This window comes from Vigna umbellata, chromosome 8 (assembly GCF_029865625.1).
Source record: "Vigna umbellata cultivar VRB3 chromosome 8, Vumbellata_1.0, whole genome shotgun sequence".
Lineage (NCBI taxonomy): Eukaryota > Viridiplantae > Streptophyta > Magnoliopsida > Fabales > Fabaceae > Vigna > Vigna umbellata.
The window spans coordinates 24,713,582-24,740,450 of record NC_142172.1 but is presented as its reverse complement, the minus strand read 5'-3'; the positions used below and the strand labels follow the sequence as shown (position 1 = coordinate 24,740,450).

Sequence of the window (26,869 nt, the reverse complement as noted above, 5' to 3'; positions counted from 1 at the left end):
CTTCATGTTCACTCTTGTGTGAATTTAAAGATCAACTTTGGTGCATAACGAACAGAGTTTGTGAAAAATTTCTCTTAAGAAACCGGCATACATGATAAGTTGGAAGAAGCATATTGACCGTACAGCAGCAGAAGAAGAAAATTAGTGAAAGAGGTATTCTGCTCTTTCATACTGAGGTATAGTGTGTATACGAATATAATAACGAATCCTGTAGAAAAACATACACAGTAATGTTCGAGTTCAACACTACTCCAGTTTGCACTTCATCACTGACCAAATGACATTATATTTCGAGGTTGGCAGCACTGTGAATAATAATTTAGTTTGTCTTGTCACAATACAACTCAAGTGTACTACTGAAGTCACATGCAACATTGAATCTCACAATATTCAGCCTGTACAGTGGATTTGGAAACTGTTTGTTTGTTCTTTCTTAGCATTCCAAGATAGCAAGTGTTTCGGGTGGAGGGTGTTCATCGAGCACTTCTTTGACACTTTCTTTTATGTTTTAGGTTATCTTCGACACATTTAGTGAAGTTTTTTTCAAGTTTTCCCCAAATTGTATGGTCATGTATTTATAAAAGGCATTCTCACATTCAAGTCAGTAATTTAATCGATTAGTACTCAAAGTAAAATTTTAAATTTGTAATAAATACAATTATCTACCTTTTTACTTTAATTTGTATTTATGGATTTCGAGTTGGATTTATGATTAACAACGTTGTAATCACAGCCCAACATTTAATAAATAGGACTAACTAGTAAAAAACAGGGTTTTAAACCCGCTATATACGCCTCGATTTTACTGAAACCGAAGCGTATAAAAGCGCGGTGACATTTTCGTAGTTATAGCGAAAGTATATGCCTCGGTTGTACAGAAATCGATGCCTAAAGAGGGCTACTACCTTAGTTATGTGAACAACCGAGACATAAAACCCTATCACCCACATGCCAAGTGGCCTTTTCAACTGCTAGGCTTTTTGAAATAGGGTTACTGCCTCAGTTCTTTGGCCAACTGAGGCAGAAAACCTTGCAACACTTATGGAAATGGTACTTTTGATCTGACAGCCTTTTTGATATAGGGCTACTGCCTTGGTTCTTTGACCAACTAAGGTAGTAGAGATTGATAAAAGGCATCTGGAACGTTCTATGCACTAACAACCCCTCATTTAAGACAGGCCCTATGACATCGATTTCCTTCCAACCGAAGCAATATGCTGCTTATGCTTCAGTTTTGGAGCTAAATGAGGCATATAATTATAAAAAGTTTTATTTTTTTAAAATTTCTAGGTAGTTTACGCCTCGGTTAAGTGGAGAACCGAGGTACTAAGGGTGTTATTGCCTCAGTTAAGTGGAGAACTGAGACAATAGCCTATTTAAATTCTAGCAATCGCGAAAACTCTTTCATTGTTCATCTTCTTGCCCTCCCCCCGCGATAGAAACGCTCTCCCACTCTTTCTCTGCTTCCATCGTCGCTGGAACCCTTCTCAGGCGTTCTTCTTCCTCAAGCGCACCACAACCACCATTCTTCTTCTTCCCCCGCGCTGGAACCTTTCTCTCGCTGCACCACCATTTCTCCTTTTCTTGCATCATCTGTGACCACTGTTTAGCGCCGGAACTCTTCTTTCCGCTGTTTGCTTCCTTCTTCGCCGTCATTGCACCATTGACCGCCGTCATCTCGGCTTCTCTACATTGTCACCCCCGACAAGTGTTGTTCGCCGCTTCGTCCACCACGTTTATCCCTTCGCTTGACGCTTCTTCTTGGTGCGTGGTAAGTTCTTGAACCCCCTCCATTTTTATTTTTGTATTTGATAGTAAATTAATTAGTGATATGAATGACAATGATAAAATTTGTGTATATTTATTTTGAATCAGGTTAGGTTTTGTGCAATGTTGAATGAAATGTGTTTGCATTAAATTGCTTAATTATGATAATTGTTGTATAATTTTGAATTAGGGATATAGAAGTTAGGGTAATAAAATTTTGAATTGTTTTTATTAAATTTGTTGATAATGTAAATGAGTTGATAACATAGATGAGTTGATTTAGAAATTAGGATATACTATTAGGAATATAGAAATTAAGGAATACAATTTGTAATTGTTTGTATTAAATTGGTTGAAAGTAGAGTTCAAGATACTGCCTTAATTCAACCGAGGCAAAAGGTCATTAAAAAAAAATTAAAAAAGCAAAAACCCTACTGCTTCGGTTATGTTTGAACCGAGACAAAAGTCTACCTCTTTTTGCTTTGGTTCACAACCGAAGCAAAAAGAGGTAGACTTTTTGCCTCGCCTGTATATACCTCGGTTCAGGAATCGCTGCCTATATGTCGTTTTCTTTGATTGCACTAGTGACTTACCAATAAACTTAATAAGAGATTGTACTTAAAGTTGATTAGGGTTATGAACCGGCTAACCAACCGTCTGTAAACCTAGATTGTACTGTCATATGGTACATCATGGAATCGAGAAAAAATTAACCTAAAGCGGACCTTTAAGAGTCCAAGTATCTAACTTAATTTGCAATTTTTATTCTCTAGTTACAGGGTAAAACAAGCCTCTTCCACGAGTTCCCTTTAGAAACCAAATCACTCTACGGCAACGGCATTATAATGTGTCACTGTAGGTCTGAACAAAAAAACTGAGTTGTTTTGCAAATTGTTCAAATCCAATGGGCAAATATTTATCCAACTACCCTTGTTTTCCATCCATACCCACAGACTAACACCCGAACTGCATCTTTTATTTTCTTTTTCTTTTGCCTAGAAATTGGCTCCAGGAATCCAAAAGACTAAAATTATAATTATTTTGAAAAATTATAATATTATAGTCATGAATAATTTCAGCATAGTTACTATTAATTATAACATAATGTATTGAGCTCTGAACTAGTAATTTGATAGGTTGAATAATTTGTGGGATTAAAGAAAACATGGATGTTGACCGGAATTTATATACACAGAATTACGGGTAAAAGTGCTGATTCATTAATATCACTATTTCTTTACTACCTTCACCCTACAACCATACAAACTAATATTTATTGAAATATAATAGTTTATTTAAAAGATAATAATATAATAGATATATTTAATAAACACAGGTATCAAGATATATTTTTTATTCGGTCTAATGCTCATATATTATTTACATAATCTATCCGTGAAACTTTGTGCCAAGAATGGGCGTTATAACCTAACAACATGCTGCCTCACTCTTATATCACAGTCACAAGCCATTGTTTAAACTATTTTTCAATTTAACATATCTTTGTTGGAAATATGTTTTTATTATATATATTATCACTAATGCAGAACACTGATATAACATTCTTTACAACAAAAATAGTTGATTGCGCGATGTCAATTTTTTAAATTCTAGGAATCTTATTACGTCGTTCGATTAACTGATATAATACATAAGTATTTTTGAAAAGAAAATAAAAAATATATTTAAATTTCTATTTTTTAATTTAACATCGGTTATTATGAGAAATGACGTAGTATCATTTTTAATGCCTGAGGGTGCTCTATGTAACATCCCTATTATATAATAACAATTATTACATAATAAAGACGTCAACATTCCAATAAAGAGAACAGTCGGATCATGACGTGTAATTAAATGTGAAATTACAGTCATCAAGAAATAAAAGGAACTGAAATTTAAACTTCAACAGTTTATAGATTCGAACACTACATGTGTTCAGATGGGAAACTCCTAAGAAGACTACTCTGCAACCTTAGTATCCTCCAGCTCTTACTCCAAAGGGATTTCCTCAACAACGTCTGCTCCCATCCAAGTGGATGATCATCGCCAGAGAAACATACCCAAACAGCACACAACACAAACAATGCAAGTGTGAGCTAGATATATAAAAAAAAACATGTTATATCAATATCACAGTTAACTCATGGTGTCATACATAGATTTATATAAAAGAACAATTATAGCATGCTCATTGAACCACGACTCACACATCTTTACACTCGCATAGTTCTGTTGGCACTTTCCAACACTATGCAAGGTAAATCCACACATATGACTCATCCGGATTTGTATAACTGTCGAACCAACAGTCGTCTTTGCACTCGCATAGTCTGTTGGTCTTTCTCCAACACTAGCAAGGTAAATCCCCAACCTGCCTATCTCTGCCATCAAAGGCTATAGACGAGGACCTCCCTCTACTCTCACCACTGACACTGTTCTTCTCTATGTGAGCATGAACAATGCTTTGAGTGTAGGGATAGACAGACCGATCCTAGGTTCACTACAGTTATACTCAACAACCACAACATTACATAGTCATCTCTCCCTGAGATGTCCAATTCATACTCACATACATCATTATAGTTCACAACCATGTTCAGATGCATAATTCAAATGCAATAAAATTCAATCATTTTAGAAATCATACAAACTGAATATATCACAAAATAAATTAACAGTACATAATCTGTTCAATAGGATTTAAGTTAAAAACTTGTCGAGTAGACTTCCAGGAAAGAGAGGTGCGTCACAATGGACAACTTAAGTACCAAATCTTTCCTTAGCCAAAGCGTTCCTCAACTAGTTTTTAACAAATTTCTTATTTACAGATTTAAAACAACAGCATATAATATTAACACCGAAATTTAATATAGATATCAAAAAAATAGAAATTAAGCAATATTAAGATCCCTGAGAAGATACGAAATTAATATCTCTAAATCTGTAACTCCGATTTCAAATCTGAATGGTCACAATAATTCACTATTTGTTATAAACTACATATTAAAATTTCAGGTTGATCCAACGGTTAACTAGATAGATATTGAGGTTTTACCGAGGTAACTCAAGTGCAGAATTTTAAGTGGTTTTCAATTATACTCAAAATGCGAAACTAATTTCCCTAAGCACAGACATTTAATTACAAATCTGAACGGTCAAAATGACTTAATATGTCTTATGAATTACATACTAAATTTTGGGCTCAATCTAACGGTAAATAAAATATATATGAAATTTTTACCATAATAACTTAAGAACAGAAATATAGTGTTCATCAGATTTTTCAAAACTTAAAAATTATTTTCTCCAAACATAGACTTTTAATTTATAATCCGATCGGTCAAAGTGTATTAATATATCTTAGGAATCATATATAAAATTTTCAAGTTGATCTAACGGTCAAATAAATCGTAATATATATTTTACCGAGATGACTCAGTAACAGATCTACAGGGGTAATTAATTTACTCAAACATGCAGGATTTATTTCTCTAAGTACAGACTTCTAATTACAAATCCCAACGGTCAAAGTGAAGAAATAGGTTTTAGGATTCATATATTAAAATTTTAGCTAAATCCAACGGTCAAAATAATTAAAAGAAAAGTTTTACCATACTAACTCGAAAATAAGAAAATTATAATCATGAAAACTAAATTTATGTAAGTGAATAGATAACTACCATTACCAAAATTTTAACATACTCATAACTCATATTCATTATCATAACATGGATAAAAAATCATATACAAGAAAAAAGATTAGCTCCCCTTACCTCTATTCCAGACTTAATCTCCTGCTCCGAATTTGTTTCCCTGAAACCCTTCAGAACCTCTACTCTTCTTGCAACTAAAAATTTCTCCCTAACTCTTTCTTCTCTATTTCTCAAGCTCTCACTTGATTCCTCTTTTCTTGGTGCAAAATAACCTTCCCTCCTATGGCTATTTATAGGTAAAAAATTTACTATTCATTAATATTTTAATATTATTTATTATTTTAATATTATTTAAAAATAATATTTCAATCATTTTCTCACCAAATCTGATCCTAATTTCTACCTACTACTTTCTTCCATGCTAAGGAATCTTAATGCTGAAAATTTATTTTTACTATTTACTTTTTACTATTTACTATTTACTTTTTACTATTTACTATTTACTTTTTACTATTCAATTTAAAAAAAAATTTACTAAATAAGTTACCAAAAATTTGAACCTCTCCTTCTAAAATTACTATAATTTTATATCCAAAATTTACATTTTTCTATCCATTAAAATTATTATTACTAATAAAATACTAAAATTTACTACTATAAATATTTTTTTTTTTTCATGGGTCTTACACTCTAGGTTTTTCCTATTTCTTTTTTTTCATTTTTGCTTTTCATTTGTCTACCTCCATGTGCGACTCATTCATTGAAGCCTCGTGGGTCCTCTATTTGAAGTCGCATATTTGGTCCTCCATTCGAAACCCTCGCAAAGCTCCGTTACCTTACCGTTGTTAGGGTACGGTGTTATGCGTTCCGCCGCGTCACCAGACTATCATGACGTCACACTGCTGCCACACAACGCCAAGGAGGTATATCCACTTCATCTTCATTCCATCTTGATTGAATCACAATTCGTTTTTAATATCGTACAATTAGGTTTTGGTTTAAAAAAAAATCGAAACTATCAAAACGCGTGACATTTTTCTAGTTTTAGCGAATTTATATGCCTCGGCTAAAGGGAAATCAAAGCATAAACCCTTTATTATATTGGTTATATAACAAACTGTTCCTTAAAATCTTGCAAAATTCTACCTATCTCTCTACAAAACTGACTTTTCACCTAACACCATTTTTAAAAAGACCTACTACTCTGGTTGGTCAGAGATCCAAGGCAGAAAGCCCTCAGAATCCCTTGCACCTATGCAACCCACTAACATGGCAGTGTTGTCAGGACATACGACATCGGTTCCACACAGAACTGTTATAAAAGCAGTTTCGATATTGCAAAATATCTCATGTTTTAATATGCACGTTCTTGGCAGCTTTCGTGCTTCCAAGTATCTCGGCTGCCAACGTTTCTTTTGTGCAACGTTCATATATTTGATGCACAAGACTCGGGATTCACTCAGTAAATAGAGCAACGTGGAAACCGTAAGGCATGGGATTTTCCCGTTAGCCTTGGGCCTTGGGCCAATCTTCTTTGGTTTCTCATTCTATAAATAGAGTACTTTCATCCATTTCAAAGACACATCTTTTCACACTCTTCTCTTCCTCTCATTCTCTAATTATTCTTTTGTTTTCTCTCTTGTCTTTTATTTCTTAAAATATTATGGGTTTATTTATTCTCTCTAAGAGATCCTTGCTAGTTCTGAGATCCTCAGAAATTCTGAGAAGTTCCTGTTGTATCCTGGGGGGCTTGCGCAATACACCGCGGATAAGTCCTTAAGGACAGTGATCTACACGCCTCAGGAAATATATTGTTCGTGATCTTTATTCTACTTTTGTCAGCTTTTACAACAATCTTAAGGACTTATGGCTGACAACAACAACAACTCAATCCCGGAGAATCAGAATAATGTTTCCGGAACTCAGACGGTCTTCGCGAAACCTTTCCCGGATGTATCAAAAATTGAAGTCTTCTCTGGTCAGAATTTCCGGCGCGGGCAAGAACGCGTGTCAACCCTCTTAGACATGTACGGAGTCGCTTTTGCTCTTTCATCTTCAAAACCCGACTCTATTCTCCCTCCAAATTCAAAACAAGTTGAAGATTGGGTTCATGCAAACAAGGTATGCCGTCATACTTTACTTAGTGTACTCTCTAACGATTTGTTCGATGTATACTGTTCCTATAAGGAAGCGAAAGAAATTTGGGATTCGTTGATTCTCAAATACACTGCTGAAGATATAGTCAGACAAAGATTCATCATTGGGAATTACTATCGCTGGGAAATGGTTGAAGATAAGGACATAAAGTCGCAAATTAATGAGTACCACAAGCTACTCGAAGATATCAAAGCGGAGAACGTTCTTCTTCCAGATGAGTTTGTTTCAGAGCTTCTGATCGAGAAACTGCCGCCTTCCTGGACTGATTACAAGCAACAACTAAAACATAGGCACAAGCAAATGTCACTTTCAGAGCTGGTCACTCACATAATTATTGAAGATACCAATCGGAAAGAATGTGCTGTTGTAAGGGCCAAAGCATTGTCTGCAAAAGCAAACATGGTAGAAGACAAACCTGCTCCAAAAAGGTACGAACACAAACCTGATCACAATAAGAAAAATAATTTTCAAAAATTTCGCCCCAACACATCTAAGCCCACCTTTAAGAAGAAAGGAAACTGCTTCGTATGTGGGAAGCCGGGCCATCATGCACCGCAGTGCAGACGCAGAGTAAGAAACGACAATCCTCCTAAGGCTAATATAGTCGAAGGAGATGACATTATTGCTGCGGTCGTTTCTCAGGTAAATCTGATGACCAATGTGAGCAAGTGGGTTGTAGACTCTGGTGCTACTAGGCATATCTGTGCAAACAGAAGTGCTTTTACCTCTTACACTAGTGTAGGGGATGGAGAAGAACACGTTTACCTCGATGATTCCAGGACCACTCCTGTTCTGGGAAAAGGGAAAGTTCTTCTCAAACTCACATCTGGAAAGACTTTGGCCTTGAGTGATGTGCTACATGTGCCATCAATCAGAGTTAATTTAATCTCTGTAGCACTACTGGGAAAAGTGGGGGTTAAAGTGTCATTCGAGTCTGACAAGATTGTAATGACAAAAAATAATGTTTTTGTGGGGAAGGGATATTGTGATCAGGGTCTCTTTGTACTTAACATTTCTGAAAATATTAATGAATCATCTTCTTCTGCTTATATTATTGACTCATATGATATATGGCATGCTAGATTTGGACATCTAAATTCTTCCTATGTTATGAAATTAAAACAACTAGGATTAATTAATATGCATGATAAACATAGTAGTAAATGTGATATATGTGTAGAATCTAAAATAACAAAGAAAACATGTTTCTCTGTAGAACGCCAAACTGAATTGTTAGGGTTAATTCATACTGATCTAGCTGATTTGAAACAAACAATGTCTAGAGGAGGTAAAAATTATTTTGTGACCTTTATAGATGATTATTCTAGATACACCAAAGTATACTTAATCAAACATAAAGATGAAGCCTTTGATGTCTTTCTTACCTATAAAGCAGAAGTAGAAAATCAATTAAATAAGAAAATCAAGAGGATTAGATTAGATAGAGGTGGTGAGTATGTGTTATTTAATGACTATTGTGTTAAAGGAGGTATCATCCATGAAGTAACCCCACCATATTCACCTGAGTCTAATGGAGTAGCTGAGAGAAAGAATAGAACTCTTAAGGAGATGATGAATGCTATGCTTATTAGTTCTAGTGCACCTGATAACCTTTGGGGAGAAGCCTTGCTTACTGCGTGTTTATTACAAAATAGAATACCTCATAAGAAAACTGGTAAAACTCCGTATGAGCTGTGGAGAGGTTATCAACCTAACATTAAATATTTAAGAGTATGGGGGTGCCTAGCTAAGGTGATGTTACCCGATCCTAAGAAAAGTAAAATAGGCTCTAAAACCTCTGATTGTATGTTCTTAGGCTATGCTGAACATAGTGCTGCCTATAGGTTTCTAGTTCTTAAAAGTGATATACTTGAAAGAAATTCTATAATGGAGACGAAAAATGTTGAGTTTTTTGAACATGTTTTTCCTTTAAAGATTAGTGAGACGTCTCAACGTATAGAAAATAATAATAATAATAATAGTGATGCCATGTGTGAGGAATTAAGAAGAAGTAAAAGACAGAGGAAGGAAACTTCATTTGGTAATGATTTCTATACCTATCTAGTTGATAATGATCCAAGTAACTTTGTAGAAGCCATTAGTGCTCCTGATGCAAAACAGTGGGATAAAGCCATTAAGACTGAAATTGAATCAATTCAGAAAAATAATACTTAGACCTTAGTAGATTTGCCTAAAGGAGCAAAACCCATTGGTTGTAAGTGGATCTTTAAGAAAAAGTATCATCCTGATGGATCTATAGAGAAGTATAAGGCAAGATTAGTAGCAAAAGGTTTTACTCAAAAACCCAACATAGATTACTTTGATACGTTTGCCCTTGTGACTAGGATTTCCTCTATTCAAGTTCTGTTAGCCTTAGCAGCAATCCATAAGCTATTGATACACCAGATGGATGTTAAAACTGCCTTTCTAAATGGTGATTTAGAAGAGGAAATTTATATGACTCAACCTGAAGGGTGTGTTGTACCTGGTCAAGAGAATAAGGTATGTAAACTTTTAAAATCTTTGTATGGATTGAAACAAGCACCAAAACAGTGGCATGAAAAACTAGATAATGTATTGTTATGTGATGGTTTTTCATCTAATGATGCTGATAAATGTGTGTACTCTAAATTTGAAAATAGTGATTGTGTCATTATATGTTTGTATGTGGATGACATGTTAATTTTTGGTACATGCAATGAGATTGTTACTAGAACTAAATTATTTCTAGGATCGAACTTTGAAATGAAAGACATGGGTGAAGCCAACGTAATTTTAGGTGTTAGAATCATAAGGAAGGGAGATGGTATATTATTATCCCAAGAACAATACATTGAGAAACTTCTTAAGAAGTTTGAGTATTATGATTTCAAACCCGTGAGTACCCCTTATGATGCTAACTCTAAATTAATGAAAAATAGAGGAGAATCATTATCTCAACCTCAGTATGCCCAGATAATTGGGAGCTTACTGCACTTGATGAGCTTTTCTAGACCCGATATTGCTTATGCAGTAGGTAGACTAAGTAGGTACACTCAATGTCCAAATCAAGAACATTGGGATGCACTTTCCAGGCTTATGAGATACTTAAGAGGTTCAATGGATTATGCCATTGAATATAGTGGATTTCCCGTTGTACTAGAAGGGTATAGTGATGCTAACTGGATCTCTGATTCAGATGAGACAAAATCCACTAGTGGTTATGTATTCACACTTGGGGGTGGTGCGATTACATGGAGATCTTCCAGACAAACTATTATTGCAAGATCAACAATGGAATCTGAGTTTGTCGCTCTTGAGATGACTGGCAGTGAGGCTGAGTGGTTGAAAAACTTCTTAGCAAACATTCCACTAGGAATGAAACCAACCCCATCGGTGTCAATACACTGTGATTGCCAATCGGCAATAGCTATAGCTAAAAACAAGAATTACAATGGAAAGAATAGACATATTCAATTGAGACATAATTTGGTGAAGCAGCTGCTAAAGAGTGGAACTATTATGAAAGGTATTTACACACTAAAACAAGAATAGTAAACTACACTAGGTATTTAAAACTAAACCAGACCTAAGCTAAAGGAAAAACAGCTCAGAGAAAAAAAATTATCCCTATTTTATTACTAAAACTAATGCTAAACACAGTTATTTACATCAGAACAAGTATTTTTAAATTTATACCTTCCCACCCCCATACTTAAGAGGCACATTGTCCTCAATGTGTGAGTGAGTAAGGCTTCCTAATAACAACACAGACAAACCACAGATATATATAGATCAAACATGCAAAATTCTACAAGCAGAACTAGAATTTAATAAGAAATATGTACAACAGAATCAAGAAAACTGAACACAATATGTACAAGAACAAAGCTGGAAAAAGAAAACTAAAACTACAAGCTACACTAAGAAGAAAATTTGTTCAAATAGGCCAAAGATCAAAATTAATTCTTTTTAGTTTTATGTAGAACAACATATTTTCTATCCTATTATTAACTATGCTATCTATGACTATGCAAGCTAATAACAAAAATTTGTCACTACAATAGAAAAGAAAGGGAAAGAAATGGCTTATTGGTTTTTCTCCCAATACTCCCCCTTCTTCATCATGAAGCCGCCATCCGCGAGAAGCAACCACCATGCCGCACCGCCTCCGCCAGACCATGAGCCGCCGCGCCGCAGAAGGCAACCAAAAGAATCACCACGCATCTCACGCGACCACCTACAAGAAAGAAATCATCAAATCCTGAACACCACCGCAAGAAACCATCAACACAGCCACCACGCTTCTCGCTCACCATCTTCATCTTCGTCCAACCCTGCCTCACCAGGAATAAATCGCGAGCGGCGAAATGATCTTCCACCATCAGAATCGCGACACACTTCCAACCTCTCCGTCGCGCACCACGCTCATCACCATCACGCCGCTGCAGAATACAACCCAAAGCCGCCATCATCTTGTGAGCCTCCTTGCCGCTGCCATCCAAGCTCCGTTCATCTTCAAACCTGCAAAGCAAACACAGATCCAAAAACGTGATTCCTCTTCCATTCTCGGGGCGTAGGAGAAGCAACAAGGTGTTTTCCCAATCTGTAATTCCAAAACCCTAATTTTGGTGAAGTGGGGTCTGCCACGTGGCGGGCTCTCGTTGGCCACGTCCATATGAGTCAAAGCTGGTCAATAGATTTGAATCTGGTCAAGGTTGGTCAAAGAGGGGTTTTGGTGCAATTTTGGGGAATTCTAAAGGAGCTAAAGTGTGGATAGAGGAAATTTCCGGATATTTGTGCAATTTTGGAAAGTCAGAAAAGCTAAAAGATAAAATTCAGTTGTTGAATTAATTTAATTTGGGAATATCAACAGAAAATATCTTGCAAATAAAAGATTCTGTAAACTGAATATTCAGAGTCCAAGCTCAATCAAGCCCTATATAAAGAGACCAAGGGGAGGCAGAAAAGGGGATTTCATTCATTCATTCACCACTTCTCTCTCTTATTTCATCATGTATTCAACTCCATTCATGGAGAGCTAAGCATATAGGGTTATTCTGCTGTAATTTCATTATGGATTCTGAGGTTAGGTTAAGTTAATGCAATTATTTATTTTGATTATTGATTTAAGTTGTTCTCTCTCTATGTCTTTCATCTCTCTATCATATTAAAAGCAAATATTTTTGCATCATAATGTGTTTGAATCTACATGCATATTGATTTTATGAGTTCTAGGGTTTCTAGGTTTAATTGAGAATCCACTTTGATTTAATTTAGGAACTTTCATATGATTAAATGGTTTTTACTATCAATTGAGAATGTACTTTGGTTGGTAGTAATAATTTCAACTATAATCAATTGAGAATTTACTTTGATTGGTTAGCTTTTAACTTGGTTAGGAGATTTAAGAATAGACATGATTAAACACAATAGAATTTGATTGAGAATGTACTTTGGTTGAATATATTGTGAATAATCTAGAAAGGTCTTGCATTTTATTGAGAATGTACTTTGATTAAATGCATGATCGTCCTCAAATTAATTAAGAATGTATTTTAATTAATTTGAAACTTAAATAATAAATAATTGAACAATGATCTTTAAATAACCAATGATGAATCTATTTTGGAAGAGCAGTGGAATTAGTCTATTTCTTCATAATTGTTTTTAAGTTTTCTATTTGTTTTGCAACATCCTTTAAATATTCTCACTTTTATTCATAAGCATTGCATAACATTCATAAGAGTCAGATATTCGAATGACATTCCGTGTTCGTAGCAAGACGACTCAGGGTTACTTTAGCCCTATCTACTTTCTTGGATACTACTTGGCAATACTGAAGTTGCCTTGAAAAGTAGTATTAATTTGATAGCTTCATGGGCGCTCAGCGCCGGCGCGACTGTTTATGGTGTGTGTTTTGGTGATTCTGGTCATGTCCAGGTATAGTTGAGGGCCCTTTGATTCTCCCTCAGCGCTGGAGAAAAAGGATTTTTATGTTGATAGGTATTTAGAGGATAGAATAGTTATGTTGACTAGTGAGGATGTGTTGAAATGCAAAGATATTATGGAATACTCATTAGCAGAATATTGTAATTGATTGTTGTGCAGGTATGGCCTCATCATCTGGAAAGCGTGGGAAGCACACTGCTGATAGAGGACAAAAGAGAAAGGAACATATATATTCCAACAAATTCCTCTCACAAAAGAAGTGCACCTGAACGCTCCTATCACTCCCATCATTCTAAAGGATTCAAGAAATTTCAGGGGAGTTTTTTGATGGAAGACCATCTAAGACACACATTGGACCTCTTACTAGAGCCATGGCAAAGAGGATTCAAGAGGAAGAAGGATCACCTACCATTTTGCTTCTATGGAAGGTAATTTACATCAATCCTTCTTCCCATAATTAAAAGCACATTTTTTCTTTGCTTTGTAGGATTAATAAAATTGAAGGGAGCAGCGGCCAACATAGCATTTGAGCACATGAAAAGAGAGACTTTGAGGGAGAAGCTTGCTGCCAAAGCTATCAAAAAAGCTCATAACCTAGCTAGCCCAGCTTTCACGTGTGCTGCTGAGTTGGAATAAGAATTCAGAATTGGTGTTGTTTTACGTGTGCTGCTGAGTTGGAATGAGGCATGTTTGGAGCTGAAGCAAATTGGCGCCTTTTTCATTTGCTTTTGGATTGAATTTCATTTCAGATTTGAGGCTCTTATCTTCCTATAAATAGGAGACCTCTTCCTTTTGTAGACACTTTTGAGCTTAGTCTAATTGCTACAGAAATAAAATTCCAACTTATCTTTGCTCTTGAGTCAACCCAATTCTTCACTTTCTTTCTCCTTACCTCTAGCTTCCTTCCAAAGTAGAAGGCCCTCTGAGCTGAGAGGTTCTAACCCACTCCATTCTTCACTAAAACCATACCATTCTCTGCATCTATTTCAGAATTCCGCTGCCTTCATTGCTCACTGGAACGCTTGCTGTTTGGCTTTCTGGTTCAATGCGTCTCACCCATAGCAAGCTTCCATCAAGTGGTATCAGAGCTCTGGTTGTCCACGCAAACCATAGCTAAGTGCCTTTCCATTCTGCTGTTTAATTCCAGTCCACTTTGTGCTATTTCTGTTTCTGTTTTCAGTCCAGTTTGTGCTGTTTCTGTTTCTGTTTTGCTGTTGTTTTCAATTCTGTATTGCTTTTCCAGTCATTCAATTCTAGTTTCCTTTGTGTGCTTATATTGTCCTTTCATTTTAATCGGTGAAACCTTCTTGTTTGGGTCATTTCCAGCTTTACATTTCAATTCTGTATTGTTTTAAGTCTTGTGCAATTTATTGTTGCAGTATTTTTTTGTCTCTGTTCAGTTTTCTTTTCTGCTGAATTATTTCATTTTAATTGATTTGCAAGTGCTAAACAAGCTGTATATGTACCAAATAAGGCAATGAGGACTTGGTCTAGCCTGGGTTATACAAGCTGAAGCATCAAAATGCAATTCTGTTTTGTTTTCCATTGTGAATTCTGATACAGAATTTAAATCTGGTGCTAAAATTCTAAAACTGTTTCAGTGGTTTTCTTTTGATTTTGGAGCCTGGTACAACATTGTGTAATGTTTTTGAATGTGTCTTAAGGTATAGCAAACCAAAACAAGCACTAAAATGCAATATGCATAGTGGGGTTGCTCAAAATCCTTAACCATTCACCATTTCAGCTTGAACTTCTAGCTTTTCACCGTGCTAATATACTTGATTTGGTCTAATCTGAGTTTGGTCATGCTAAGCATATTAAATCTAGCTTAGATCTGTGTTTATACACTTAGAGTCATTGCCTTTGCTGTCCAGTTTTTGATTCCATGAAAAGCTAAATTTGGTTGGTTCATTGATGGTTTTTGCTGCATAATTTGGCCATAGCAAGGGTGATTTTCGAATCCTGCTATTTCTGTGCTTTTGGAAAGCTTGAGCAAGTCTAAATGGATGTTTGAAAGTTGTTAATACTGCTCATTTGGTCAAAAATGAATTTATATGCAGATTGAATATTTAAACCATCATTTTTGAGTTAAAAATGGAAGTGGATCAGTGATTCTGAATATTAATCATTGTTTCAACTGTTTAAGAGTTTAAACATGTTTAATATCACCAAGAAAAGTTGTTTGAACATTTATCAAAGTTGCTGAATCACTGCCACTCACTTTTGGGTTTCAAAACCACCATTTTAGTTCATTTTTCTAGTGCAGTTTCTGTTTTCCAACCACTGTTTTGGTAATTTGAGTGTAAAATTCATTGCTGGATTGTGAAAAAGCTGGTTCAATGTTTAAACATGAAAATACATGATCAAAAGAAGAAGTATCAAGTGTTAAAAAGCTGTTAGAACCAACCAATCCAGATTACAGGCCTTGAAAAATCAAACAAAATCTGAAATTCATTGGGACATTTTATCAAACACTTCTGAAAATTATCAAACAGTTTGCATTTGGAATAATTTCTGAACTGTGCTTGTGTTTTTCTTGTTTTCTTCATCCATTCTAGTGCCTTTAATAAGTTCCTCTTGTGTACCTACTTTCATTTGTGTGTTGTCCAATTGTTTGTGTCTATTTTTTGGCATCTAAAGTGTTCAATACAGCAGCCTATACTGGTGCAGTGTGCAGAAATTTGGTGCAGATTTTTAATCTGTTTGGTGTGATTTCTAATGAGTTTTGGAGTGTGTGTGCAAGCTGTTTGGGGCATCCAGCACTAGAGACCTACTCCTACTTTGGTAGCCTTTTAGGAAGTGGTTTGAGAATTGGAAGTGGAGCAAGAAGGAAGACTCAACAGTAGCCCAAACACCACTGTCCAGCAGCTGAAAAACTCTGTTACAACAGCATTTCAAACCTGGAAAAAGAGCAACTCACACCTTCATTTTGAGTAGCTTTCTGCAGCAGCAAGAAGACAAATCTCACATTACTTCTAGGCCTCATTTCAAGTTTATTTACACCAAATATCACGGAATTTGCTGTTTGAAATTGTATTTTTTTTTGTTTGCTGTTTTTGAGCCAAGTGACTTGGAAAAATGCTCTTGAAGCAATTCCAAGTTCACAATCGAACATTGTAATAGTCCAATTTCGTTTTCTTAGTGTGGAAGTGTGTCAAGGGGCTCCAAGTGTCACTTGCACTTTCACTTAGGGTTGTCTAACATTTACATTCTTGCATCTTTATTGCTTTCTTTAATTTCTTGCTTAATCTTTTTGTTTGTTTTTTTTAAGTCTCCGTGGTATATAGGATTGCATAGCATTTAGTCAACCTTTCTTTGGTTTTAGGTTCATTTCATAACATTTCAAAAGAATTTGAAGAATTTCTACTTAGAAACTAAGGTAAAAGATAACTCTAAGGAAACTCTGGCTAAGGAAGAACTTGGTTTCTAAGCTTATCCATTTGTGACTCACCTCTTCTTCCTGGGAGCTACTTAGAAACATCTTTTGCCTCTAGAATCTCTTCAGAAATTTTTCACCAAAAACAAAGAAAGCTTGTGAAAATCTTTTCACTCATTACTTGTCAAATATTTTGAAAACTTTGTGAAAACCTTATCCTTTGACAAGAATGAGTCAATCAAGTGTGCAAGGAAGTTTGAAACCCCATAGTGAGAGTTCTTTAAGGGAGGAATTTGAGCAAAAAGTTGAACAAAGGGATAGAGAGATTAGTGAGCTCAAAGACATGATTAGTCAACTTTTGACTAATCAAGACAAAAAGAAAGAGAGATCTTCCCATAGGAGAAGAGAAGAATCATCATCTTCTCATAGTGAGCTTGAGCAATATAGTAGTCACCACAATGATGACCACTACCAAATGCCTCCTAGAAGACATCATAGAGTTAGAGAGCACCATCCAAGAGAGCCCAAAATTGATCTTCCTTCCTTTCATGGAAAGGATGATGTGGAAGAGTACCTAGAATGGGAAATGAAAGTTGAACAAATGTTTGAGTGCCACCAAATAGATGATGAAAGGAGAGTCACCACGGCTTCTCTAAGCTTTCAAGGCTATGCCTTAATTTGGTGGACAGCCTTGGTCAAGGATTATAGGCTAAGACACCTACCTCCCATCAGATATTGGAATGAGTTGAGAACCGCCTTGAGAAGAAGACATGTACCAGCCTATTATGATAGGGAATTAATGGATAAGCTCCATAAACTCCAACAAAGAAACATGAGTGTTGAAGAGTATAGGCAGAAAATGGAGTTGCTTATGTTGAGAGCTGGAATAAGAGAGGAACCAAGGATAACAATTGCTAGGTTCCAAAGTGGACTCAACTATGACATAAGAGATAGGGTTGAACTTATACCCTACAATGATCTCAATGAATTAGTCCAACTTTGTGTGAGGGTGGAGCAACAACTCAAGAGGAAAAGCTCCACTAAGAAAGATTACCCTCATAGTTCCAACCATAAGAAAGAGTACAAGAGGGAGGGTAGTCTAACCAAGCCAAGATATGAAGAAGTTAGAGAGAGAGAGAGGAAAAGAAAAAGTCAAAGAACCTTCAAGAGATCATAAGAGTAAGGAGACTAAGTGCTTTAGATGTGGGGAAAAAGGGCACTATGCATCTGAGTGCCGCAATAGAAGGTCAACTTTCATCCTTGAGCATGGGAGTGAAAGTGAGGGTTCTTCATATAGTGAGTCTGAAACATCCACTTCTGAAGAAGAAGAAGCTTTACCTTGTGATGGTGACTTACTTATGGTAAGGAGACTCCTGGAAAGTAAACATGTAGAATTAGAACAGTCACAAAGAGAGAACCTATTCCACACAAGATGCAAAGTTTTGGAAAAGACATGTTCAATGATTGTGGATAGTGGTTCTTGTTGTAACTGTTGTAGTTCTAGAATGGTAGAGAAGCTTGGCTTAACCATTATTCCTCATCCTAAACCTTACAAACTTCAATGGATCAAAGAGGATGATGGAATAGTAATTAAAGAACAAGTAAGAGTACCCATTTCCATTGGCAAATATGAAGATCAAATTGTTTGTGATATAGTACCAATGGAAGCTGGGCACATATTACTTGGAAGACCTTGGCAATATGATAAGCAAGCTTTACATGATGGAGTCACCAATAAAATCACCATTCAACACAAGGGAAAGAAAATTATATTGTGTCCTCTTACACCTTCACAAGTAAGAGAGGATCAAATAATTCTTAAAAAGAAGTTGGATGGAGAAAAGAAAAGTAGGAAAGAAGGAAAGGAGAAAACCCTAAACCATGCCTCAAATAAGGAAGTTGTCCAACCTCAAACTTTGAACATTTCTAAAAATCTTTTTCTTGGACAACCTCATTTTCTTCTCTATTGCAAAGAGGCACTTGTTTCAATAAATCATGAACTTGGTTCTCTACCAAAGGGGTTGCAAAAACTTTTAAAAGAATTTGATGATGTATTTCCTAAAGAGGTACCAAGTGGATTACCACCTTTAAGAGGAATAGAACATCAAATAGATTTAGTGCCTGGGGCCAGCCTTCCTAATAGGCCAGCCTATAGGACCAATCCCATGGAAACAAAAGAAATAGAGAAACAAGTCAATGGATTATTGAATAAAGGGTGGATCCAAAAGAGTTTAAGTCCTTGTGCTGTGCCTGTGTTGTTGGTTCCTAAGAAGGATGGATCTTGGAGGATGTGTACAGATTGTAGGGCCATCAACAACATAACTGTCAAGTATAGGCACCCCATTCCTATGCTAGATGATATGCTGGATGAATTACATGGAGCTAATCTTTTCACCAAAATTGATCTCAAAAGCGGATACCATCAAATAAGAATTCATGAAGGAGATGAATGGAAAACTGCTTTTAAGACCAAGTTTGGTTTGTATGAATGGTTAGTCATGCCCTTTGGCTTGACCAATGCTCCAAGTACATTCATGAGATTAATGAATCATGTCCTTAGGGAATGCATAGGAAGATTTGTAGTGGTCTATTTTGATGACATCTTAATTTATAGTCAAAGTCTTCAAGAGCACCTTAACCATGTCAAAGAAGTCTTGCTTCTTCTTAGAGAACATAATCTCTTTGCCAACTTTGACAAATGTACTTTTTGTGAAGAAAGTGTGATTTTCCTTGGTTTCAAAGTTGGAAAAGAAGGTGTACATGTTGATCCAGAGAAGATCAAAGCTATACAAGAATGGCCAACCCCTAAAAATGTAGGAGAGGTGAGAAGTTTTCACGGGTTAGCAAGTTTTTATAGAAGATTTGTGAAAGACTTCTCCACCATAGCTGCTCCTTTAAATGAGCTAGTCAAGAAAGATATGCCTTTTCTTTGGGGTGATAAGCAAGAGTTGTCTTTTGAGACTTTGAAACACAAGTTAACTCATGCACCTATTCTAGTTTTGCCTGATTTTTCCAAAGCCTTTGAACTAGAATGTGATGCATCTGGGGTAGGTATAGGAGCTGTTTTAATACAAGGAGGACATCCCGTAGCTTACTTTAGTGAAAAACTTAGGGGGCCTACCTTGAACTATCCTACCTATGACAAAGAGTTGTATGCCCTCATTAGAGCTTTAAAAACTTGGGAGCATTACTTGGTAACTAGAGAATTCATAATACACACTGACCATGAATCTCTCAAGTACATTAAAGGGCAAGCAAAGCTAAACAAAAGACATGCAAAGTGGGTGGAATACCTTGAGCAATTTCCCTATGTCATCAAACACAAAAAGGGGAGTACTAATGTTGTTGCGGATGCTTTATCTAGAAGACATGCATTATTAGTAACCCTAGGATCCCAAATATTAGGATTTGATGACATAAAAGAGTTATATGAAAATGATGAAACATTTGCATCCACTTATTCATCATGTCTTAAGAAGCTTTTTGATGGATTCTATCTTTCTAAGGGGTATCTTTTTAATAAAGGAAAACTTTGTATACCCCAAGGATCCATTAGAAAACTTCTTATCAAAGAGAGTCATGGAGGAGGACTCATGGGCCATCATGGAGTTGATAAAACTCTAAACATTTTGAAAAGTAAATTTTATTGGCCACACATGAGAATAGATGTTCAAAGGCATTGTTCTAAATGTATAGCTTGTTTACAAGCTAAGTCCAAAATTATGCCTCATGGACTCTATACACCTCTTCCTATAGCTAATACCCCTTGGGAGGACATAAGCATGGACTTTGTCTTAGGATTGCCAAGAACTCAAAGGGGGTATGATTCTATATTTGTGGTAGTAGATCGTTTTAGTAAAATGGCTCATTTTATACCATGCCACAAAGTAGATGATGCTAGCTATATTTCTAGACTCTTCTTTAAAGAAATAGTGAGATTGCATGGCTTACCCAAAACTATAGTGTCTGATAGAGATGTGAAGTTCCTAAGCCATTTTTGGAAAACTTTATGGGAAAAGCTTGGAACTAAACTTCTATTTTCTACTACATGTCATCCACAAACTGATGGGCAAACTGAAGTAGTAAATAGATCTTTATCTACATTATTAAGGGTAATATTAAGAGGTAATAAAAAATCTTGGGATGAACATCTACCTCATATTGAATTTGCTTATAATAGAGTAGTCCACAAGACTACTAATCTTTCTCCTTTTGAGGTTGTTTATGGTTTTAACCCTATCACACCTCTTGATTTACTACCTCTTCCAGAATCATCTTCTTTTCTTCATAAAGAAGGTGCTTCTAAAGCGGAGTTCATCAAGAAGTTACATGAGAAAGTCAAAATCCAAATTGAAAAACAAACTCAAAAATATGTAGAATACAACAACAAAGGGAGAAAGAAAATAGTTTTTGAAAAAGGAGACCTAGTTTGGCTTCATTTGAGAAAGGAAAGATTTCCCTCTCAAAGGAAGTCCAAACTTAGTCCAAGAGGAGATGGTCCATTCAAGGTGGTCAAAAGGATAAATGATAATGCATACATCTTAGATCTCCCTGAAAGTTATGGTGTCAGTCATACTTTTAACATCTGCGACTTAATTCCTTTCACAGGGAATGATCAACAGGTTGAATCAGATCTGAGGACAAATCCTTTTCAAGAGGGAGGGTCTGATGGAAGACCATCTAAGACACACATTGGACCTCTTACTAGAGCCATGACAAAGAGGATTCAAGAGGAAGAAGGATCACCTACCATTTTGCTTCTATGGAAGGTAATTTACATTAATCCTTCTTCCCATAATTAAAAGCACATTTTTTCTTTGCTTTGTAGGATTAATAAAATTGGAGGGAGCAGCTGCCAGCATAGCATTTGAGCACATGAAAAGAGAGACTTGGAGGGAGAAACTTGCTGCCAAAGCTATCAAAAAAGCTCATAACCTAGCTAGCCCAGCTTTCACGTGTGCTGCTGAGTTGGAATAAGAATTCAGAATTGGTGTTGTTTTACGTGTGCTGCTGAGTTGGAATGAGGCATGTTTGGAGCTGAAGCAAATTGGCGCCTTTTTCATTTGCTTTTGGATTGAATTTCATTTCAGATTTGAGGCTCTTATCTTCCTATAAATAGGAGACCTCTTCCTTTTGTAGACACTTTTGAGCTTAGTCTAATTGCTGCAGAAATGAAATTCCAGCTTATCTTTGCTCTTGAGTCAACCCAATTCTTCACTTTCTTTCTCCTTACCTCTAGCTTCGTTCCAAAGTAGAAGGCCCTCTGAGCTGAGAGGTTCTAACCCACTCCATTCTTCACAGAAACCATACCATTCTATGCATCTCTTTCAGAATTTCGCTGCCTTCATTGCTCACTGGAACGCTTGTTGTTTGGCTTTCTGGTTCAATGCGTCTCACCCATAGCAAGCTTCCATCATTTTTGAATCCTTCCATTTTTCTCCAATTATTAAGCTTTCTTCCTTTTCCAAAATCTTTCCTGAAAATATCTCAACTTTTTCATTCCTTATTTTCTCTTCCTCACACATCATTTCCAAACCACATCATGAGTTAATGTTTTCTTTTTTACCCTTAACGCAAGACAAAAATAAAAGTTTTTCTCAAGAAGGATTTCTAGTTTTCACTAAGAGAATCAATTCAATTCCAATGAAGCCTTCTTTTATTATTCCTTGTCTATATAAATTGTTTGGAACACATCAATTCATTCACAATATGTTTGATGCCTTTTGTAGGTTAACATTTGATCTAATAGGAGTTCCTTTGGATTACAATAGAAATAAGTCACTAATCTCTCTCTTTTGCATGTTTTTCAAGATTCGAGGTCGAATCCTCTCCAACCTCAGAAGGATGATATTATCATAGATGGGGCAACAATGAAGAATTTTAAGAGTGACAAAAAGCATAAAAAGAAATAACATAGGTTTTCTTAGGCTTGTATTTTGCCTATTCTAGTTTATAGTTTCTTTCTCTTTGTTTGGTTGTAAAGAAGCTTATATATTCTTCTTTTCTTTAAGGTACAAACAATGCGGGACTTCACATAGCTTGGACTTAAAAGAAAGAATAATAAATAAGTCTATTCTTCTTTTAGTTGCTTGTATTGCAAGTTAACTCATGTATAATTTTAGTTTTGAATTCTAGACTAGTTAGGTAGCTTATAAACCCTTAAGAAGTTGAAGAATTGAGAGATGTGGGACTTAGAACACTCTTAGGCGCTGCTGTCCAGACTTGAAGGCCTTTCAAGTCCCATATTCTTTAGTTATCTCCATTTACTTCATCTCTTAAGGCTATGTAAGCAACCTAAGGTCTCCATTTGTACACACCTTTGATTGAATGAATATAAGTGTGATTTGCATTCATTTGCTTATCTTCTTTGAGATATAATTTTGTCTCCTAGTTGTATTTGTGGTCTTATCATGTGAGAGCAAATGGTGATCCAACCTTGGCACTTATCTTGGATCATTTCAAGTTGCGTGTCTTCAAACTCCTAAGTTTACCTATCTTTTCTCTCTTCCATTTTAATCTTTTTAATTCCATTACTTAATTGTCATGATTAATCTTAGGCTTATCTCTTTCTAAGCATGATATTCCCTATCATGTGGTATCTAGAGCCATTGGTTTGATCATTTGAGGAATGCATGTTAGAAAAGCCCTTTTACATTTCTGCTAGCGCCTAGTGCTATTAATCGCGCTTAGAGAAAACGCTGATTTCTGGTGCATTTTACTTTTATCATATCTTGCTCATTTTAAGTCCAAATTCAGTGAAATGTTTTTTGTTTGTTTCTTTTACTTGTTAGGAAAAGTATCCAGTCTTTATTTCATTTTAATTCCATCATTTACTATGTGCAATTGGTGCTACTTCATTCACTACTCCATCCAGTGCTTGTTGTTTCAGTGATTCTAATTTGTTTGTTTTATCAGTGCATATACAACACTTCCCATGCTGATTCTCTCATTTCCTTTCATCTTCTTGTTGTGATTGCACATGTCCTTTACGAATTTTGCATAGTTGGGAATTTACTTTGTGGCACCAAGTAGAAGTATGTTCACATCCACTTTCCTGAAGGTGTCTTGAATCTCCTTATCAGCCCTTTCCATCTTCTTGCTTTGAATGACTTTAGTAGGGATGGAAGATAGATAGGAGGCTGATGCAAATCAGAACTAGTGGTGGAAAATAAAGAGGGTCAACCTGCCTCAAATTTGTTGCTTGAAGATGCCCACTCCTCTTTCTTATAAGGTTTTGTCTTAGATGCCCCAAGGTCATCATTTTCATTATCAGGATGAGGTGGCGGTGCAAATTCAGATGGTGATGAAAGTTGTGATGCAAGAGGTATAACAAATTGCTTCTTAGATCTGAGGTTGATGGCACTTACATCATTCTCCAGATTCTACACAGTCTGAGATGGTAGAATGTTGTGATTGTTAGAAATGATGAGCTTTGTTTCTCAACACCAAGAGGGGGTGAATTGATGTTTTATAAAAATACTCGCTTTTCAAATCTTTTTCGCAAATAGGATGAATCTTTAAACATTTCTTGAACAAGAAGCAATTAGTATGCAATATAATAATATGCGTATTCGAATGATGACAGTATGTAATCGATTAATGCAGAGAGATAGGGATAAGAAAAATCAAACTCTGAGTTTTATACTGGTTCGGCCTAAGTGCCTACATCCAGTGTTCTTTCAATCAACCTGAGATTGAAAGCCAATTTGCACTATAGAGATCTTAATTTTTACAACAAGGGCTTTACAGTGACCACACTGTCAAAATGTAAATCACCTCTCTAACTCACTAATATAATATAGCAAAATACAAAAACCTTGCAACAAGAACAATCCTTTCTTGCAGTCACCCCTTTGAGAACCTTCTCAAATTACAAGAACTCCTCGTTCTTCTTCCTGGAAACATGCACAGGGAACAACAACACACAGATTGCAAAACTTCTCCTAATCACACAATAAACACCTCAGTTGTTCAGAAAGATCAAATTCTTCAAATCAGTCAAGCTTGTCTCTCAAGAAATCTTCAAGAATAGCCTACCACTTCAATTTCTTGTTTCTTGAAGTGTTTGATCACCTCTATAAAACTTTTTAGCACAATCTAAATCATATATGAAAATGTTAATCTCAATTGTCTTACAGAAATCCAATCAATGCATCTATATATAGTTTTAGTCCATTTGGACGCAATTTAGTCGATTATTCTTTTAATCTAATCGATTACATTAAATACTTATAACAGATTTATAACCAATTAAGCTCCTTAACTAAATACGCAGTTAATACAATCAATTTCCATTTAATGTTTAGTCAAAACATTTAAAAATATGACCGTTGAAACAATTATGACAAGCATGAAACAATTTTCAAATCAATAATAGGCTTAATTGAATACATAATCCATGTAATTGATTCAGCTTCAACACTTAGCACATTTTTTAAAATTTTTTCTTTCTAATTGACAACACAACACATTTGAAAAAGATATATGCAAACACACGTGTTTTAATCAATTCATCAATTAATGTAATCGATTCAAAACAAGTTGTTTTGCCTAAGTTTGAAAACACAAGCTGTCTGATGACCTGAATTGAGTATCACACCTCTGTAATCAATTTAATCATTCATATATGCTTTTGTGCATATGATTTTCTTATCACCAAAACATACAGTATGCATACACATATATGATCATTTTACTAACATAGTATGCAACAGTCAACATATTATATGTTCAACACATGTGGCAATCACAATATGTGCATATTTCACAATAATCATAAACAAATACAACATATGACATATACCACAATATGTATTCATGTTTTTTTATTATCAATGTGTTGTCATCATCAAAAACCACTATCACAGTGCTCCCTCTATTAATAGTGACTATGCTTGAGCTTGAGCTTGATTCACCTGAGTAGCCATCTACCCGATCTGGTTCGTCAAACTTTGTATGGAGGTTGTAGTTTCTTGGTGGAATTGCATATTTTGTATTGTCATATGCCTCAATAAGTCCTCCAATGTAGGTTCAAAAGTCAAAGGTTGAGGAGTTGTTTGTGCAGGTGCATCATGTTGCTGACTTTGATAATACTGGACTGGTGGAGGCACGTACGTATTCTGAAATGGTGGTGGTAGTTGTTGCGGTTGTTGAGCATTATACCATCTCAGATCAGGGTCATTATCCCATTCTGGATTGTACCTGTAACTGTACAGATCAAAATCCTACTGTTGTTATGGACAATTGTTGTAGATGTTTGAACCATAGGCTTGAGGAGGAGTAGGGAAGAATTCGTTCAAAAACAGTTGCTTAAGATCTTCTAAATCAATGATGAATCCTGGAGGAAGACAATACAGTCAATCATTTGCTACTCTCTGTAATGAATTCAAAAATGCCCTTAAGAAAATGTGATCATCCAAGACATGTGGAGTTTTCATTGTGGAGCAAATGATATGGAACTCCTCTAAATGTTTATGTGGGCATTCACCCGTAAAACTATGAAACTTAAACAACAAATGTATTAGTGTAGTGTTGAGAATGCAATGAACATCGTATTCATTAGGTGGAACCGACTCCTAAAGAGCACTCTCACAAGTTGGAGGTTGAGCCATATTGTTCTCAGCATAGAAATCAGCAACATATAAATGAGAATCATAATCATAGGCACAGGCAGAAGAAACAATATGCAAAAAACCGAAATAGGTAGACATTGAGAAGGAGAATGCTAAGAGTTATGCAATTAATGCACAAACTATCAATTCCTAGAGTGTTTAACAAATCTATGAAAGGTCTTGTAAATATCAGGATCAAAGGTTAGTAGTGGTCCAGGATTGCCCTTAGTGATGCATTGAGCATATCAGAAAAAATCAACACAGTGAAACATAAGAGGGTAAACTACAAGTATATGCAAACCTTATCCAAATGAGCTGAAATTATTTTAGCAACACCATAAAATCATACTTGAGGTTCTTTACTAAGGCTT

The 26,869-nt window shown here is 35.7% G+C and overlaps 2 protein-coding genes and 1 long non-coding RNA gene across 3 annotated transcripts; 2 read left to right on the top strand and 1 right to left on the bottom strand.

The window, feature by feature from the left end:
* Positions 1–3,610: 3,610 nt before the first annotated feature.
* LOC148194327 (uncharacterized) lies at positions 3,611–5,749 on the bottom strand. Its single transcript, XR_015781779.1, has 2 exons — positions 5,544–5,749; positions 3,611–3,788 (listed from the first exon to the last, which is right to left on the bottom strand). It is a non-coding gene; the product is annotated as an uncharacterized LOC148194327 (long non-coding RNA).
* A 1,561-nt stretch (positions 5,750–7,310) lies between these two features.
* On the top strand, positions 7,311–8,173 carry LOC148194326 (uncharacterized). Its single transcript, XM_088097192.1, has 2 exons — positions 7,311–8,010; positions 8,124–8,173. Exons 1-2 carry the CDS (start codon positions 7,449–7,451, stop codon positions 8,171–8,173), a joined length of 612 nt encoding a protein of 203 aa, XP_087953318.1. The 5' UTR covers positions 7,311–7,448.
* Positions 8,174–17,362: 9,189 nt separating this feature from the next.
* Positions 17,363–26,170, top strand: LOC148194325 (uncharacterized). Its single transcript, XM_088097191.1, has 6 exons — positions 17,363–17,967; positions 18,056–19,079; positions 19,158–20,729; positions 21,081–21,450; positions 21,520–21,596; positions 25,916–26,170. Exons 1-6 carry the CDS (start codon positions 17,363–17,365, stop codon positions 26,168–26,170), a joined length of 3,903 nt encoding a protein of 1,300 aa, XP_087953317.1.
* Positions 26,171–26,869: the final 699 nt, after the last annotated feature.

Coding starts and splice junctions, on each gene's coding strand:
- LOC148194326 (XM_088097192.1), top strand. CDS start 7,449: ATGTACGGAGTCGCTTTTGCTCTTTCATCTTCAAAACCCGACTCTATT. Junction 8,011..8,123: donor CAAACCTGCTCCAAAAAGGT/ACGAACACAAAC, acceptor GGGAAGCCGGGC/CATCATGCACCGCAGTGCAG.
- LOC148194325 (XM_088097191.1), top strand. CDS start 17,363: ATGCCTCCTAGAAGACATCATAGAGTTAGAGAGCACCATCCAAGAGAG. Junction 20,730..21,080: donor ATGATTCTATATTTGTGGTA/GTAGATCGTTTT, acceptor GTAGTCCACAAG/ACTACTAATCTTTCTCCTTT. Junction 21,597..25,915: donor ACATTGGACCTCTTACTAGA/GCCATGACAAAG, acceptor CCTCCAATGTAG/GTTCAAAAGTCAAAGGTTGA.